At 33.7% G+C, this 17,319-nt stretch overlaps 2 protein-coding genes across 3 annotated transcripts; one reads left to right on the forward strand and one right to left on the reverse strand.

Moving 5' to 3' along the window:
• The first annotated feature begins 1,024 nt into the window (after positions 1-1,024).
• On the forward strand, positions 1,025-13,425 carry LOC111425037 (guanylate cyclase soluble subunit beta-1-like). Its single transcript, XM_023058789.2, has 14 exons — positions 1,025-1,135; positions 1,197-1,270; positions 1,328-1,428; positions 1,483-1,601; positions 3,654-3,809; positions 3,861-4,014; positions 4,072-4,226; positions 4,411-4,628; positions 4,679-4,849; positions 4,902-5,139; positions 7,875-8,012; positions 8,074-8,231; positions 9,408-9,544; positions 13,290-13,425. The coding sequence occupies exons 1-13, from the start codon at positions 1,133-1,135 to the stop codon at positions 9,526-9,528; spliced, it is 1,806 nt and encodes a 601-aa protein (XP_022914557.1). The 5' UTR covers positions 1,025-1,132; the 3' UTR covers positions 9,529-9,544; positions 13,290-13,425.
• Positions 8,043-17,238, reverse strand: LOC111425038 (SOCS domain-containing protein stops). Of its 2 annotated transcripts, XM_071199924.1 has the most exons (3): positions 17,014-17,238; positions 9,149-9,242; positions 8,043-9,084 (listed from the first exon to the last, which is right to left on the reverse strand). In XM_071199924.1, the coding sequence occupies exons 2-3, from the start codon at positions 9,189-9,191 to the stop codon at positions 8,249-8,251; spliced, it is 879 nt and encodes a 292-aa protein (XP_071056025.1). In that variant the 5' UTR covers positions 9,192-9,242; positions 17,014-17,238; the 3' UTR covers positions 8,043-8,248. The 2 variants fall into 2 exon arrangements, with proteins under 2 accessions (XP_071056025.1, XP_022914558.2); XM_023058790.2 differs by lacking the exon at positions 17,014-17,238 and having other exon boundaries at positions 9,149-9,401.
• Positions 17,239-17,319: the final 81 nt, after the last annotated feature.

Consider the following 17,319-nt stretch of genomic DNA (forward strand, 5'->3'; position numbering starts at 1 on the left):
CTTGTGTTAGTTCTAGTGATAGTGTTAGTGCAAAACTAGAAATAACACTAGACCTAGAACTAGAAACATTTGGGTTTAGCCGCACGTCTCTCAAGACGGCTAAACCCGAATGATTCTAGTTTAAGGTCTTGTATTAGTTCTAGTGATAGTGTTAGTGCAAAACTAGAACTAACACTAGACCTAGAACTAGAAACATTTGGGTTTAGCCGCACGTCTCTCAAGACGGCTAAACCCGAATGATTCTAGTTTAAGGTCTTGTATTAGTTCTAGTGATAGTGCTAGTGCAAAATTAACTAACCCGAATGATTCTAGTTCTAGGTCTTGTGTTAGTTCTAGTGATAGTGTTAGTGCAAAACTAGAACTAACACTAGACCTAGAACTAGAAACATTTGGGTTTAGCCGCACGTCTCTCAAGACGGCTAAACCCGAATGATTCTAGTTTAAGGTCTTGTATTAGTTCTAGTGATAGTGCTAGTGCAAAATTAACTAACCCGAATGATTCTAGTTTAAGGTCTTGTATTAGTTCTAGTGATAGTGCTAGTGCAAAATTAACTAACCCGAATGATTCTAGTTTAAGGTCTTGTGTTAGTTCTAGTGATAGTGCTACTGCAAAATTAAAACTAACACAAGACCTAGAATTAGAATCATTCGGGTTTAGCCGTCTTGAGAGACGTGCGGCTAAATAGTAGTTCTAGGACTTGTGTTAGTTCTAGTGATAGTGCAAAACTAATCTAAAACGTGTAGTAAAAGTGTAGTTCAATAAAAATGTGTAACATATTTAAAAAAATTTCTCATTCTAGGTCTAGTGTTAGTTCTAGTCCTAGTGTTAGTCTAGTTTTATTTGTTATTCAGCACTAAATTATTGTATATTTTTATTGAGCTATAACAAACACCGTATTAATCGAGGTTTTACTATAACGTCAAATTATATTATTAGATTTAATTCTTTATTTAATTTTTGTTAGTTTGCGCATGCGATTCAAATATGTATTGATTATTGTTGAAAGCTTGACTTTGAGGAGGTGAGCTTGAAAGCTCACTCGCAGTTGGATGCGAGAATTGAAGGAGAATTGTGGTATGCACACAACTTTTCCTACACGTTTGTTGAATTGGTTCAAAACGCGATCATAAAATGGTAAGGAAATTGTGTATTTATAATAAAATTTGGTTTGAAAATATTTTTTTGTAATTTTCAGTACGGTTTTGTAAACTACGCGTTGGAATTGCTCGTAATTAAAACGTTTGGAGAGGAAATTTGGGAGAAAATTAAGTTGGGTTGATGAAAACGTTATAACGATTCAAATAAATTCGACTGTTCATTTTGTAGGAAAGATGCTGAAGTTCAAATGGAAGGGCAATTTTTGGTTCGGCAAATATACGAAGATGAGTTAACTTATAATTTAATTTCTTCGGCTGTTGATATTTTAAGTTGGCACAAATTTTATTTACGTTATACAGAAATAACTAATTTGTGATTTCCAGATATTCCAGCAACTGCAATTTTGGAATTGTTTGGAAAAACATTTTTCGAATTCTGCCAAGACTCCGGTTACGATAAAATTTTACAAGTTTTAGGAGCCACACCACGAGATTTCTTACAGGTAATTAATTAAGTTACATAATGAGACGAATAATATTTAATTTCAGCCGCTGAAATGTTTTTCTTGGAACCATTTCATTTTAAAATAAATATTTAGTTGAAAACGTTTAATTTATATTGCAATTAATCTTAAATAATAGATTTAACTTGTCTTTTCGAGGTAGTATTTACGAACAATCATAACAACGTTTGTTTCTAAACAAAGTTTAATAAACGAGCTCTTCATCTGTAGATGTAGGCAACCACTTTAACATCAGATGCAAATTAGTTGTAAATGAATCTATAATAGACCAAGTAATGACGTTTAACTATCTGGGGGTGGAAACATCTAGCAATAGGAGTCTAATGGATGAAATTGAGTAAACATTCTGTATAAGGTTATCCAACTCCATATGAACGCTGTTGTTATGAACGTATCCACCCGCAAAGGCCTTGCTGTGACGTCATTGGAAGAATTGACATTTCTATGTTTTTATTTATACAGTGTTTTTCAATTAAGAAGCAATACACAAAAATATAAAAATATTAAAAAAAATATTAAAATATAAAGCGAAATATTAAGACTTATAATTTTATTATTGTTAGGTTATCCAACTTGACTCGGTTACCATGGTGATTAAGATCCAAATATTGCAGGTGCTTGTCAAAATTGAAATTGAATTTAAGTTCTTTTAAGGAAAAAGTCTTATTTAATTGGTTTAAAAGGCTGTATTTAACTCAAAATTGGTTTATTTAGGGAATTATAAACAAGGTAAGTGGTTTAAATCATAAAAAGATATTTTTAATTTATCTCTCGTAATTAGAATCGATTTAAATTAATTACAATTAACGAATTTGTTATGAATGCAAGATAATCGTAAAGAATTCGAATTGTTTTAAAATTAATAAAAATTAGGTTAGAATTGATAAAAAAATCGAAATAAAATTTTATTATTTTAAGGTTATCCCACTTAACTCGGTTACCATGGTGATTAAGATACAAATATTGCAGTTGCTTGTCAAAATTGACGTTGAATTTAAGTTTTTTTAATGAAAAACACATAGTTAATTGAAAATATTAAACAACTTTTGTATAAAATGGTTTTTTATAAAGTTGATACCAAGATATATACTATATTCCATACATAATGGGCCTCCAATGACGTCACGTTTCCTACTTCACCAGTCAATGTCAATTTGTTCGAGTTGGATAACTTTATAACCAATACTCAACGGACCTTGAGTCTGAATATTATACAAGACCTGTACTCATCTATGCGCATGAGCCATAATAAGGACTAAAAAAACGGGAACTTTAAGAAATGGAACAATGTTGATAGAATGAGCCCGACACGAATTGCTAAAAGACCCAACCCAATCGAACTGAACCTAACTAAGAGACGAGTTGGAATTCCGGCCAAACGCTACACAGCTTCATTACAAAAAAGAATGATACAGAATAATCAGAACTTGGCCCAATAGCAAGAAAAGGAGCTTTTATTGAAATACAACTCATTTAGTGTGATTCCAAACCTCGTCTTATACTTGAAGTGTAACTTAACACCTAGTAGTAGACTTTGAGCAGTGTAATTCCTCCATGTTGTGACATTTAGTTTCTGGGCAGTGTAATTTCAGACATCTAACTAAGTCTAGAACCTGTAATCTATTTGGTGTGATACCAAACTTCTTATACCTGAAATATAACTACTTCCTCTTTTGTTGTTGAATTTCTGACTATCTTTTCTGGTCCTACCTATTATTTGCCTTAAGCACCTCATTTCTGCAGCTGTTACTTTGGTTTTGTGCTTATCCTGCATTGGCCAAGTTTCCGTATTGGTCCTATGCAATAACCAGACAAGTCCATTGGTTTCTTGTTCATATTCTTCGCATTTTGTTTCTTCTGAACAGTAATTTCAAAGTCTGGTCTTTCACCAGTATAATTCTTAATTTTTTGCTAAAATATGGATTATGATCATCCATATTTATATATAAAGATATCTTTAAAGTTGTATTTTTAAATTAATTTCCACAACCATAAAAAATAATTATAATATTAATACGAACTTTTTTTAAGAATTTAGATGCTCTTCACGATCATTTAGGAACTTTATACCCTGGAATGAAAGCGCCATCATTTCGATGTACGGAAAGACCAGAAGACGGAGCTTTAGTCCTTCATTATTATTCAGATCGACCAGGTTTAGAACATATTGTAATTGGAATTGTAAAGGTAATAAAAAAACATTTTTTTTTAATTTAGTATTAATAATTAAAAACTTAGGCTGTCGCGAGTAAACTTCATAACACCGAAGTTGATGTTCAAATCCTTCTAACGAAACAAGAAGGAGATCACGTCCAATTCGTTATAACGGAAACGTCCGCTCCTAAAAGACAGCAATTACCGGAAATTGAAGAAATCGAAACATTATCTTTAGGTAAGAATGATCTTTTTTTTTGTAATTTGATTTTAATTTTTAATTTTTGATTTTTAGAACCAAAATTAAGCACTGCAACGTTTTGCCACATTTTTCCTTTTCATATAATGTTCGATAGGGATTTGCAAATCGTTCAAACTGGCGATTCCGTAGCGAGAGTTATTCCGCAAGTTTTATTATCCGGTTGCAAAGTAACCGATGTTTTGGATACGGTAAGAAAATAATCTTATAGAAATTAATTTCTCTTCGCTGTATCTAAATAAATTAAAGAGACACCATCTGGTACACTCTCGTGTTTTCTCATTTAAACTTTTCGTATCGTTTCTGTAACATACAAAAGAACGAAACCGGCACAGATCCATACGAAACGAGTCTCTTCTATTACATATTTTCTAGGTCCGTCCCCATTTAGATTTTACATTCGCCAACATCCTTTCGCACATCAACACGATTTACGTTTTAAAAACTCGACCAGGAGTGATGTGTGTCGATGATAACACCACCATGGAATATCGCACTTTGCGTTTAAAGGGACAAATGTTGTATGTTCCCGAAACGGATTTAGTTATTTTTTTGTGTTATCCAAGCGTTATGAATCTCGACGATTTAGTCAGGTAATAAAAACCGAAGAAGAAATTTATCTTTAAGTCATGGTTATTTTTAGACGGGGTCTTTTTATCAGCGACATTCCTATTCATGACGCGACGAGGGATTTGGTGCTTATGTCCGAACAATTTGAGGCTGATTATAAACTAACTAGGAATTTAGAAATATTAACCGATAAACTTCAACAGACGTACAGGGAATTGGATAGTGAGAAGAAAAAAACTGATAGGTGAATTAATTTTATCTTTTAGTGAATTTATTCGAAAATTATTTTCTTTTAGATTGTTGTATTCGGTTTTACCGATTAGCGTTGCAAACGAATTGCGTCATAAAAGACCGGTTCCAGCGAAACGTTTCGACTGTGTCACTTTACTGTTCAGTGGGATCGTTGGGTTTGCTAAATATTGCGCGAGCCACTCAGATTCAAAAGGTGCCATGGTTATTGTTAAGATGTTAAATGAATTGTACACGGAATTCGATGAATTAACCGATCCCAAACAAAATCCTAATGTTTATAAAGTAAGAATAACATATTGGGAAGGAAATAATGTCTTGAACTAAAACTAAAAGTAACACTAGAACATATAACATTACACCTAGAACAAGAAATATTAACTTGATGTTACACATTAAGTTAAGAGATTGAAACCGAGGTCGCTTGCGACCGAGGCAGTAGTTTGATCATATTTTATGTGTTAGTTTATCGATTGTATACGACTTATGAGACTAAAGCCGAGGTCGCTTGCGGCCGAGGCAGTAGCTCGATCATGTTTTATTATTAGTGTTTCGATTGTATACGAGTTATGAGACCAAAGCCGAGGTCGCTTGCGGCCGAGGCAGCAGCTCGATCACGTTTTATTTTTAGTTTTTCGATTGTATACGAGTTATGAAACTAAAGCCGAGGTCGCTTGCGGCCGAGGCAGTAGCTCGATCACGTTCTCTTTTTAGTTTGTCGATTGTATATGAGTTATGAGACTAAAGCTGAGGTCGCTTGCGGCCGAGGCAGTAGCTCGATCACGTTCTCTTTTTAGTTTTTCGATTGTACACGAGTTATGAGAATAAAGCCAAGGTCGCTTGCGGCCGAGGCAGTAGCTCGATTAACGTTGCTTATACGGTCATTGGTTGAGAATAAATGGAAATGTATCAACGCAAATAAACCAGAGGGAATTAATTACTAAACAGAAATAGTAATTAAAACATCGTTTTCATTTCCATCTAAAAGTTACGACATGTAATATATATTTATGCTTACTACAGAAAATTAAATTGTGTATTGTTTCTATTCAATTTACAAAATTTAAGATAAACAAAATCAAACTTTTTACCCCGTGGAAAATAATAATGGTGACCTCCAACCTCGCTAGGTCGAGAAAATCCTGATTTATCGAAGAATGCGCAGCAGATTTAATATCGAGTATCATTTCTACTAAATTTATTTCGGGTCAACTTCACTTGAATAAAATACAGATAAAATGTGATACCACAGTATTTCCCACGAAATTGTAACTTTGCCAGGAATTCAACAGTTTAGTATCCATTATGATGGGAAGCTGATTTATACCTATTCACTTAATGAGAACATTGTCACATATATCACACAAAAATGTGTGTTTAACAAGAAAATTGTAATAAATTTCACGAAAATGTTTGTAATTCTTTTTTAAAAGATGTAAATTCCGACGATTACTGATGTTTTTGTTAAAAATCTATTCTATAAATCATTATAGTCTATTTTTAATGATGACCTTAAGCTGAGGTTAGAATGGATACATATACATGTATTATCAATTTCAAGTCTACTCAAGTTTTTATTATAAGTATCCGGTTTTTTAGAAGCAAAATATAGTTTTCTGCAAGCAACATTTGGTTTTTGTCAAGCATCATACAGTGCTTTGATCTCGTTTAAGCAGTATCTACTTTTTTTTAAACAATATCTAGTCTTTTATAAGCAGTAGCTAGTCTTGCCCAAATAATATCTTCTCCAAGTAATATAAAGTCTTTTGCAAGCAGTATGTAATCGTTTACAAGCATTATCTAGTCTTCTCCAAGCAATATCTTGTTTTCTAGCTAGAATCCTGCAAGAGCAACGATTTGGTATTCATCTATTGACTCCGCCGCCTTGCACACAAGCGACTTTGGCGATGCTATATAACATCGTTCATTTGATGTAATGCAAAGTAAACCAAGCAAACAGCATTTTAATTTACGCTCTCTTCGCCGAAGTTGGTTTTTTTTGAACCTCAATTATAGCGTGAAGGAATGTTATAATAGGTCAGTTTTGTTTTGAAACCTCAATTATAGCATGAAGAAACTGCAATTATAGCGTGAAGAAACTGCAATTATAGCGTGAAGGAATGTTAGGATAGGTCAGTTTTGTTTTGAACCTCCAATTATAGCGTGAAGGAATGTTAGGATAGGTCAGTTTTGTTTTGAACCTCCAATTATAGCGTGAAGGAATGTCGGTTTTCTTTTGAACCTCAATTTTAGCGTGAAGGATAAATTTAAATTCTTAAACCCATCTCAGCGATTTTTCCATAAATTTATTCCGAATTTATCCGTTACTTTTGGGAAGCCCTGTATAATTATATTGACGTCTCGTGATCTTTAGTTTCGTAACTCATAGTAACATTGAGATTTGCTCTCGGCCGGAATCAACTTCGGCTTCAGTCTCTTATCTCGTGATAACATCGAGCTAATACCTCGGCCGCAAGCGACCTCGGCTTTGTTTTCTTAACTTGTGACAGCAGGCAGCGAGAATATATCTACTGAAACCCAGGTCATACAATCGAAAAAGTAAAAGTAAAACGTGATCGAGGTACTGCCTCGGCCGCAAGCAACCTCGGATTTAGTCTCATAACTCAGGATAACATTAATATGAAGCTTCGGCCATAATCGATTTCGAATTCAATCTCTTAACTTATGATAAGGCTATATAATCGATAAACTTACAAATAAAATATGATCAAATGAGGCCGCAAGCGACCTCGGCTTTAGTGTCCTAACTTATGATAATGTTTCTAGTGATAGTGCTAGTATTAGTTCTAGTTTTAGTTCGATTAACACCAACCGTGAAAGCTTTCGTACTTACATAAATAAATTCTTATTTAACGGTTGAATATCAATTCATAACGAGGAGATTAGTGAAAGTTATAAAACGTTTCTAGTTTCTACGTAACAATTTTTTTATGCACTTTGTATTTTCGCGGAAGTCTAAGATTTAAAATCAAATTTTTTATTTATTAATCTTTATCAAGGTAGAAACTGTTGGTGATAAATACATGGCTGTTAGCGGCCTCCCAGAGCCATGCTCAACCCACGCAAGAGACATGGCGAGATTAGCTTTGGATATGATGGATTTGGGTAAAAAAGTCATGATCGACGGCGAAACTGTGGTTGGTTATACTTAAATTTAATTAAATTGATTTAATAAATTAATTTTAATTTTTATTGTAGAGAATTACAATTGGAATACATTCCGGAGAAGTTGTAACTGGGGTAATCGGTCATCGAATGCCTCGTTATTGCCTCTTTGGAAACACGGTAAATCTAACGAGTCGAACTGAAACAACGGGAGAACCAGGAAAAATAAACGTTTCTGAAGACGCTTATAAGTAAATACAATTAATTTTTAATCCTCCATAATATCCAAGTATCTAAACAAAATCTTAGGAATAGGAAGTTTTCGAATCCCTCCAGGAAGCTCGTAATTCTCCCACAATCTTTTTCTAATCACACATCGACACAAATGTTTTAATTCCGCCGGAATCAATCCACACCTCGTAGGGGGAACAACCCCATGAGTAATTAATTCGGAGTAATCCTCAATTAAATCATCTTTTTGGAAACTCCTCGGTAAAACTCGTAATAAAATTTGTAAGCAAGCAACGAAATTATAAGGGTACCTCCCTTTAAATTCACTTAATTTATTAATTAACCACATCAAAACATCATCATCATCGTTTTTATTAATCGTGGCACCGTATCGAAGTAAAATTAACATCTTATCCGGTAACCCTAGTTGTATCGAAATTTTTAAAGGTGTCATCTTCCCGCAACTCTCAATTGGGACATCGATAAACCTTAATTTTTCGATTAAATATTCGTATTCTAACGAAGCGTTCGTGGCGTGATCCAAATAATAAACGACGGCTCTTAAATTTTCTTCTTGATCGCGAAAATCGCTTTTCCAGCCGGCGATATAAAAGGGGGCCCTGGTTCCAAATAAAGCCCCGATAAAAATTCGTTCAAACGTATGTTCGCAACTAAAAATCGCGTCTAATAACGTCGCAACCATTTGGGTGTCTTTTAATTCCCAATCGTAACATAATTTAATGGCGATATACAAGATGTCGTGGTACTTTCCCATTAAACACACGTTGCCGTTCTCTCTACGTGCTTTTTCGTGGAAACGAAGTATTTCTCGTATCGCTTCTCTAACAACTTTCTCCGATGATACATTTTCACCTTAAGAGGAAAAGAAAATAAATGGGATCTGTTTTATTTAATCGTTTGAGTTATTTAAAATTACCTAATCGACAACCTTCTATGAGCGTATTAAAATATTCCACCATCACCTGTCTCTTGTATCTGGCGTGGAGACTGTTACGCTCTGATTCTGAGAACTTTTCAAAAAAATAACTCAATAATGCTTCCATTTTAGAACACACAAAGAGTACATTTAGAACAAAAATCAACTAAAACTACGTGTCATTGAATAATTTGATTATTCGTCGAGGGAAACCTTGTCATGGTTACAAGATTAAAAGATTAAAGATTTTTTTTTTTAGGTTTTTGTGTAAAGAGGAAAATCACGACGATAGTTTTCATTTCGAATACCGAGGACCGATCGCGATGAAAGGAAAAGCGGAAGCGATGAATGTTTGGTTTTTAACAAGAGTTAAAGTTTAGGATTTAAAGTAGAAAGGTAAATATCTGTTTAAACTATTCTTTAAAGCAACTTTCTTTACGTTTATTTATTTTAAATTTTCTTGCAATTTCACTTAATGTTTTGAATTTGACTCAAGTTAGCATAAAACCGGAGGTGTACAATACTTTTTATCATGACGCATAGATAAAGCCTTTCCCAGATATTCTCCTTAATTTTTCATGTCATTTCCGGTTTAATGGCAGTCACGTCCTGCCAAATTTAGCAACGGTGAAATAAACTGTTACATAGAGGTTCTAAGTTGTCGTTGGTAAAGTTTCCGAGTTTTTTCTACTGCTCAATAGCGAAAATTAAGTATGGATTGTATATTTAAGGGTTCTTCTCGCACTCTTATCAAACAATGCGGAAAGCTGCACAATGAGTACTTGATATAGCAGAGTATCGTCTTGCTCCATATAGTCTCTAAAATTTGTCAACCTCGTTTCTGGCTAACCTCATTAACCTCATTTACTGTCTGATATTCCACGATGTCATTCAAGATAAATCGGGCCACAGTACGTTGACAAGTTTGAGGTTGATATATGATAATTACTGAACCTCGGTCACAAACGACCTCGGCTTAATTAGTAAAAGATCTACAACAGTAGCCGATAAAGAAAAGGCCTCTTGTGGCGAGGAGCCATAGTATGTTGACCAGTTTGAGATTGATATATTGATAATTACGGAGCCTCGGCAACACGCGACCTCGGCTTAATTAATAAAAGATCTGCAACTTTAGCTTATAAAGCTGAGACGGCTTGCAGCCGAGGCGCATCAATGTGGTGATCAATTTTAGGTTGACATGGCATTAAATGAAGATCCTCGTCCGCAAGCGACCTCGGCTTAATTAGTAAAAGATCTACAACTTTAGCAGAGAAAGCTGAGACTGCTCGCAGACGATGCCTGCCACTATGTTGACAAGTTTGAGGTTGATATCTTATTAATCAATGAGCCTCGGCCGCAAAACCTCCGCAAACTTCTGTTGATAAAGCCCAGACCGCTTGCAGCCGAGGCGCAGCAATGTGGTGATCAACTTTAGGTTGATATGACATTAATTGACTAGTAAAAGATCTACAACTTCAGCTGATAGAGCCGCAAGCGACCTCGGCTTAATTAGTAAAAGATCTACTAGTTCAGCCAATAAAGTCGAGGCTTGCAGCCGAAGCACCACAGTATGTTGACAAGTTTGAGGTTGATATATGATAATTACTGAACCTCGGCCACAAGCGACCTCGGCTTAGTGGCTAATGGCCGAGGTATTACAGTATGATGCCACCGATGATTAGTTGACCAGATGATCAGGTTGATATTTCCTAGGACGTTTGAGGTTAATATACGATAATTAATGAACCTCGGCCACAAGCGACCTCGGCTTAATTAGTAAAAGATCTACAACGGCAGCTCATAAAGCTGAGGCCCCTTGCCGCCGAGGCGCCACACTATGTTGACAAGTTTGAGGTTGATATCTTATTAATCACTGAATCTAGGCTGCAAGCGACCTCGGCATAGTGAGCAAAACGTCTACAACTTCAGTTGATAAAGCCCAGACCGCTTGCGCCGGAGGAACAGCAATATGGTGATCAGTTTTAGGTTGATATGACATTAATTGATGGGCCTCGACCGCAAGCAACCTCGGCTTAATTAGTAAAAGTTCTACAACTTCAGCTGAGAAAGCCGATGCCTCTCACTATGTTGACAAGTTTGAGGTTGATATCTTATTAATCACTGAACCTCGGTCGCAAGCGAGCTCGGCATAGTGAGCAAAAGGTCTACAACTTCAGTTGATGAAGCCCAGACCGCTTGCGGAGTAGGCACAGCAATGTGGTGATTAGTTGTTGGTTGATATGACATTAATTGATAAGCCTCGTCCGCAAGCGACCTCGGCTTAATTAGTAAAAGATCTATTAGTTCAGCTAATAAAGCCGAGGCTTGCAGCCGAAGCGCCACAGTATGCTGACAAGTTTGAGGTTAATATATGATAATTAATGAACCTCGGCCACAAGCGACCTCGGCTTAATTAGTAAAAGATCTACAACGGTAGCTCATAAAGCTGAGGCCCCTTGCAGCCGAGGCGCCACAGTATGTTGACAAGTTTGAGGTTGATGTATGATAATTACTGAACCTTGGCCACAAGCGACCTCGGCTTAATGGCTAATGGCCGAGGTGCTATAGTATGATGATTAGTTGACCAGATGATCAGGTTGATATTTCCTAGGACGTTATTTACATTTTGAGATCATCAATAAACTTCTCCTAAACTTTCTCAACTTAAATTTTAAGTTCTTAAACATACCAAAAAATTGTTTGCTTTCAACTTGAAGGGAATATTTGTCGAAAAAAGTGTTCTAGAGTATGTTCAAAGTATGCACTCTGATAATTGTTGATATTCAAATTCGTTTTGCCAAACCATTACCAGGTCATCTTTTATACGATGAAAAAGTATGCATCTCTTCTTTCTGTTACTACCATAAGAGCTGAGTCAAAGCTGAAATTTTTACAAATAATTTGTATTTATTTCAGTAGTAAATCATAACAATTGAAAAATAAAATACCAACAATTTATGTCAATAAAATGTTACATCACCACGATTATTTATGCATTGTCTAACTCTACGAGAGATGCTCTGAATGAGATAATCAATGGTATCTTATGAAATCTCATCCTAGGCTTGCTGTAGATGACGACGAAGTTCCTGCAAGGTGTTTGCTGATCACAATGCTCGATCGGGTTTAAATCCGGAGAGTGAGGAGGCCAGGGGTGAATTTCTACTCTTTCTTCATGTAGGAAGTTTTGGCAGATGTGGACGATATGAATTCGGGAGTTATCTTGCTAGAACATGATGTCAGGGCGTTCGTGCATGTATCGGCGTGTATTTAAACTTTAAGGAATAACAACAAGAGGAGACTTAATCCTCTAAATTTTAATACTTTCAAGTATAACACAAAAAAAGAAAAATACTAATTAAAAGGAACTGGACGTGTTTACCAATATTATAAACAAAGAATTACAAACATCTTCAATAAAATCTTTTATAATTCGGAGGTTTTGTTCCTGAGAACTACAAACTTGCTCGTAATACGTCGTTCATTATACAAGCAACGCTTAACTAAACATGTCACAATAAGATCGACGATCCTAACACCCCACACATCATTGACGTCCCACACATTGTCAACATCCTACACAATTCTCACAACCTCCACTCCCTTAGATAACGAAGATCCAACAATGTGTCATCAATGAATATTGTTAATTTAAAAAGTCGAGATGCATTTTGTGCTCTAAATTCTAAATATTGTTTGTTGCTCTCATCTACTTGTCGGTCGTTAACACAAATCGCAGCTGGATTGCGGACCACATCTTTCTTTAACGACATAAAAAAAACTACCATAATGGACTATTATAACAATAGTTGTGACAAAACTGGGCCGACACGGGAATTAGGTCCGGTTCAGATTAAATTGCTAACAAGAAAATGTAAATGTAATTTCCATCTTTTTAGAAATGCGTGTACAATAAATTTCTTGAGCTGATGTTTTTGGCAACCCAAATCAAAATCTTACGAAATGCGGTCGTTCACCTGTTCAATCGTAAAAGTAAAAGCTGTAACCGTTGTGAAACCGATATCTTATCGACCACAGTAACATTATATCAACGTTTCTTAATTAAGACGATCGGATTTCTCAATTATATTAATAGAATCGAGAAGAATCAATTTCTAAATCAATAAAATCTTATTTTCAGCGAAAATTCTATGAAGAAATTTAAAATCTACTTATTGAAGAAATTTAAAGCTTTTGATGTTTATTAATAAGAAAAAATATTGTGTAGAGATAAATTAACTAAAAAAATATAAATAAATAAAATTATTAAAACACGAGTTGTTGTTTATATTGAAATATTCTTTACAAAACGAGTTCCAAGTTCCACCAGACGGTTATTAAAGCAGACAAAAAAATATGGAAATGTTAAGTGTGTTGTACGTTTCAAACGAAGTGGTTTACCTTCGAGTTCTTAAGAATAACGCGATGACGACGTCGAATAATCTTAACACTATCTCCAAAATAAAAAAAAGAATCTTTTTAATCTTAACACAAAAGACATTGTTTCCTCATAATTCCTTATTAATTAATCCTTTTTTAATTAATTTATTACATCAAAACCGTTATTTACTTTTGGATCATCTAAGATTATTTGAAAACATTAAAAATTATAAAAAATAAGAAAGTGTAACTTATTTCACTTATTTCATTTTGTTCGCGTGTATGGTTGAAAACGTGGAAGTGCAACAAGTTAAGTCGAGCTAAAAAACACAAATCGATCCATTTACACAATAGCAAATTACCGTTTTTACTTTTACTCGAACACTTTCACTGATTTCAAACTAACTCGGTTTATTTAATTTATTTAAGCAAATACAATTTTTTTTTTTTGATTAAATTGCTAAAGAAAATATTTTGTATTTATAAATTCACTCTTAATAAAACACGTGACCCTGTTTTTATCGAAAACGTTTGCTTCTATCACGTGTCCATAATAAGACTTCCACTCTTTACCAACACGGTTGATTTTACACTTTACACCTGCGGTTTTTTTTTTTGCGTGAATAAGAAAACGATTGCGTAAAACTTTATGTATCCACCAAGAAAACATTCTTTGTACAAATTCCTTTTGTTGACTCATAACTTAAAGATCTATAAAATGTTTATTACAAAGGATCTTTTAAAAATGTAAAAGGTCATTGGTTCAGTAAAAAAAGGAAGGTGTTAAACTGGTTTTTGGGTTCTTTTGAAGGTCGAAACGCCCGAAATAAACCGATCCAACATGGAAAGACAAGAAATTTTATTTTCATTGTTCTATTATTATTGATAGTGTTTATCGAAACGAATAGAAATAGCAATAAATTTAATATAATGTTATACAATTAACCGATCTGAACGGTCAAGCTTACTTTCTTCGGTTAGAAAGTTAATCAATTGGTTATTTGATTTCTTTTTTTGGGTTATTTTAATTAAGCTGGATCTTATTAAATGTATTTGTCTTAAAAGTGCTTATAAAATAAGATTATAATGTAACGAAAACATCTAAAAAGAAATTATTTGACTTTTATTAAAAGTGAGGTTAAGATAAAAAAGTTTATTTTCTTCGAAACGGTTAAGATTTAAACAATGAAATTTTTTGAGGTTATAAAGTAACGTTTGAAATTAGGTTGTACCAAATATTAAGTTTTCATGATAGATAGTTCATTAAATATATTTATTTAAAAATTACCTGTTTAATTTGACGTTTGTTAGAAGTGAGGTTAAGGAAAAAAAATATTTTCTCCGAAACAGTTAGGATTTAAACAACGAAACTTGTTGAGGTTATAAAGGAAGGGTTGAGGTTGGGTTGTACCAAATTTGAAGTTTTCATAGTGAACAGATTATTTTATATCATTGTTTAAAAATCACGTATCTAATTTAACGTTTGTTAAAAGTGAGGTTAAGGAAAAAAATTATTTTCTCCGAAACGGTTAGGATTAAAACAATGAAACTTGATGAGGTTATAAAGGAAGGGTTGAGGTTGGGTTGTGCCAAATTTGAAGTTTTCATAGTGAACAGATTATTATATATCATTGTTTAAAAGTCACGTATCTACTTTAACGTTTGTTAGAAGTGAGGTTAAGGAAAAAAAATATTTTCTCCGAAACGGTTAGGATTAAAACAATGAAACTTGATGAGGTTATAAAGGAAGGGTTGAGGTTGGGTTGTGCCAAATTTGAAGTTTTCATAGTGAAGAGATTATTATATATCATTGTTTAAAAATCACGTATCTAATTTAACGTTTGTTAGAAGTGAGGTTAAGGAAAAAAATTATTTTCTCCGAAACGGTTAGGATTTAAACAATGAAACCTGTTGAGGTTATAATGGAACGTTTGAGGTTGGGTTATACCAAATTTAAAGTTTTCATGGCGAATAATTCATGATATATAGATGTCTAAAAATCAACTACAGTGATACAATAAAGTAGCTACATACACCCTAGAAAATGATAATATCTCAGCTCCTAAAATATAATTCAATGACTTTTTTAAACGAAGGATATTAGAAGTATATATTATTTTAATACAAAGTCTTGTGTTGGTTCTAGTGATAGTGCTAGTGCAAAACTAGGTGAACTTGAACTTGCTATAAACTAGTTCCTATTCATTTAGATAAGTTTTTCATGACTATCAACTAATTTTTAGTCATTTTGAGCAACATGGATTGTTTAAAAACTAATTATTAATCATTTAAACAAGTATAAAACTATGCTCAACCAGTTCTCAATGATTTTGAACAACATGAGATGGCTATGAACTTATTTTTAATCATTTTGAACAATTTTGCTACGCTATAAACCAATTTTGGACAATGTTGGTGCAGTTTTCAGTCGTTCTAAGCAACCTAGTCATTTGCTATAAACTAGTTTTTATACATTTAGACAAGTTTTTAATGACTATCAACTAGTTTTCAGTCATTTTGAGCAACATGGATTGTTTAAAAACTAGTTGTTAATCATTTAGACAAGTATAAAATTATGGTCAACCAATTTTCAATGATTTTGAATAACATAACATAGCTATGAACCTATTTCGAAACATTTTTCTACCTTATAAAGCAATTTTGGACAATGTTGGTGCAATTTTAAGTTATTCTGAGCAACCTAAACTTGCTATAAACTAGTTCTTATACATTTAGACAAGTTTTTAATGACTATCAACTAGTTTTCAGTCATTTTGAGCAACATGCATTGTTTAAAAACTAGTTGTTAATGATTTAGACAAGTATAGAATTATGCTCAACCAATTTGCAATGATTTTGAATAACATGACATGGCTATGAACCTATTTCGAAACATTTTGCTACCTTATAAAGCAATTTTGCACAATGTTGGTGCAGTTTTTAATCGCTCTGAGCAACCTAGAACTTAGATACTTTCTAATTCTAGGTCTGTGTTAGTTCTAGTTTTACACTTGCACTGTCACTAGAACTGATATTAAACCTAGAAACATTTGGGTTTAGGCGTAGGAATGATTCTAGTTCTTGGTCTAGTGCTGTATAATAATTAAAACTAGAACTAACACTAGACCTAGTTTTACACTAGCACTGTTACTATATAGAACTAACACTATACCTAGAACTAGAATCATTTGGGTTTAGCCGCAAGTCTCTAAAATTTAATTTTACATTTGTTAGAAGTGAGGTTAAGAAAAAAATCATTTTCTCCGAAACGATTTAAGCAATGAAACTATAGAGATCCAACTCAAGATTTTCAATGTTTTAGCGCCCCCGATGGCCGGGGGCGGCCGATGTCTTCGAAAACGGCCGTGTTGATACTCGAAAATGATGTTAAGGATTCTGAATCTCACTTTTCCGACACAACCTAACCTCACTTTTTCAAATGACATTTTTTTTGACGTTTCATTAAAAAAAATTATTTAACTTACTCAGTTTTTGATTTAAAACTAAAAAGGAATTTGCGTGATAGACGTTTTAGTCACTCGTACACATTTTACATTATAAAGAAAGTAATTCGTGTTTAACGTGGTTCTAAATTAGGTTAAAATATTTGACATGATGAGAAGATAGTTACAAACGTATATTTTAAGGCTTTTTGCGGCAGATGGCGCTATCTCCTATGCGTCTTAAAGTGACATTTTTTGACGTTTCATTAATAGTTCGAAGTATTTATTGTGTAAGTATTAAGTATTTAATTTTAATTTTCTTAAGTAAAAAGCATTGGGAGGTCTTGA

This window comes from Onthophagus taurus, chromosome 11, assembly GCF_036711975.1.
Source record: "Onthophagus taurus isolate NC chromosome 11, IU_Otau_3.0, whole genome shotgun sequence".
Lineage (NCBI taxonomy): Eukaryota > Metazoa > Arthropoda > Insecta > Coleoptera > Scarabaeidae > Onthophagus > Onthophagus taurus.

Coding starts and splice junctions, on each gene's coding strand:
- LOC111425038 (XM_023058790.2), bottom strand. CDS start 9,275: ATGGAAGCATTATTGAGTTATTTTTTTGAAAAGTTCTCAGAATCAGAG. Junction 9,085..9,148: donor CATAGAAGGTTGTCGATTAG/GTAATTTTAAAT, acceptor TTTCCTCTTAAG/GTGAAAATGTATCATCGGAG.
- LOC111425037 (XM_023058789.2), top strand. Junction 1,429..1,482: donor TTCGGCTGTTGATATTTTAA/GTTGGCACAAAT, acceptor TGTGATTTCCAG/ATATTCCAGCAACTGCAATT. Junction 3,810..3,860: donor TTGTAATTGGAATTGTAAAG/GTAATAAAAAAA, acceptor TTAAAAACTTAG/GCTGTCGCGAGTAAACTTCA.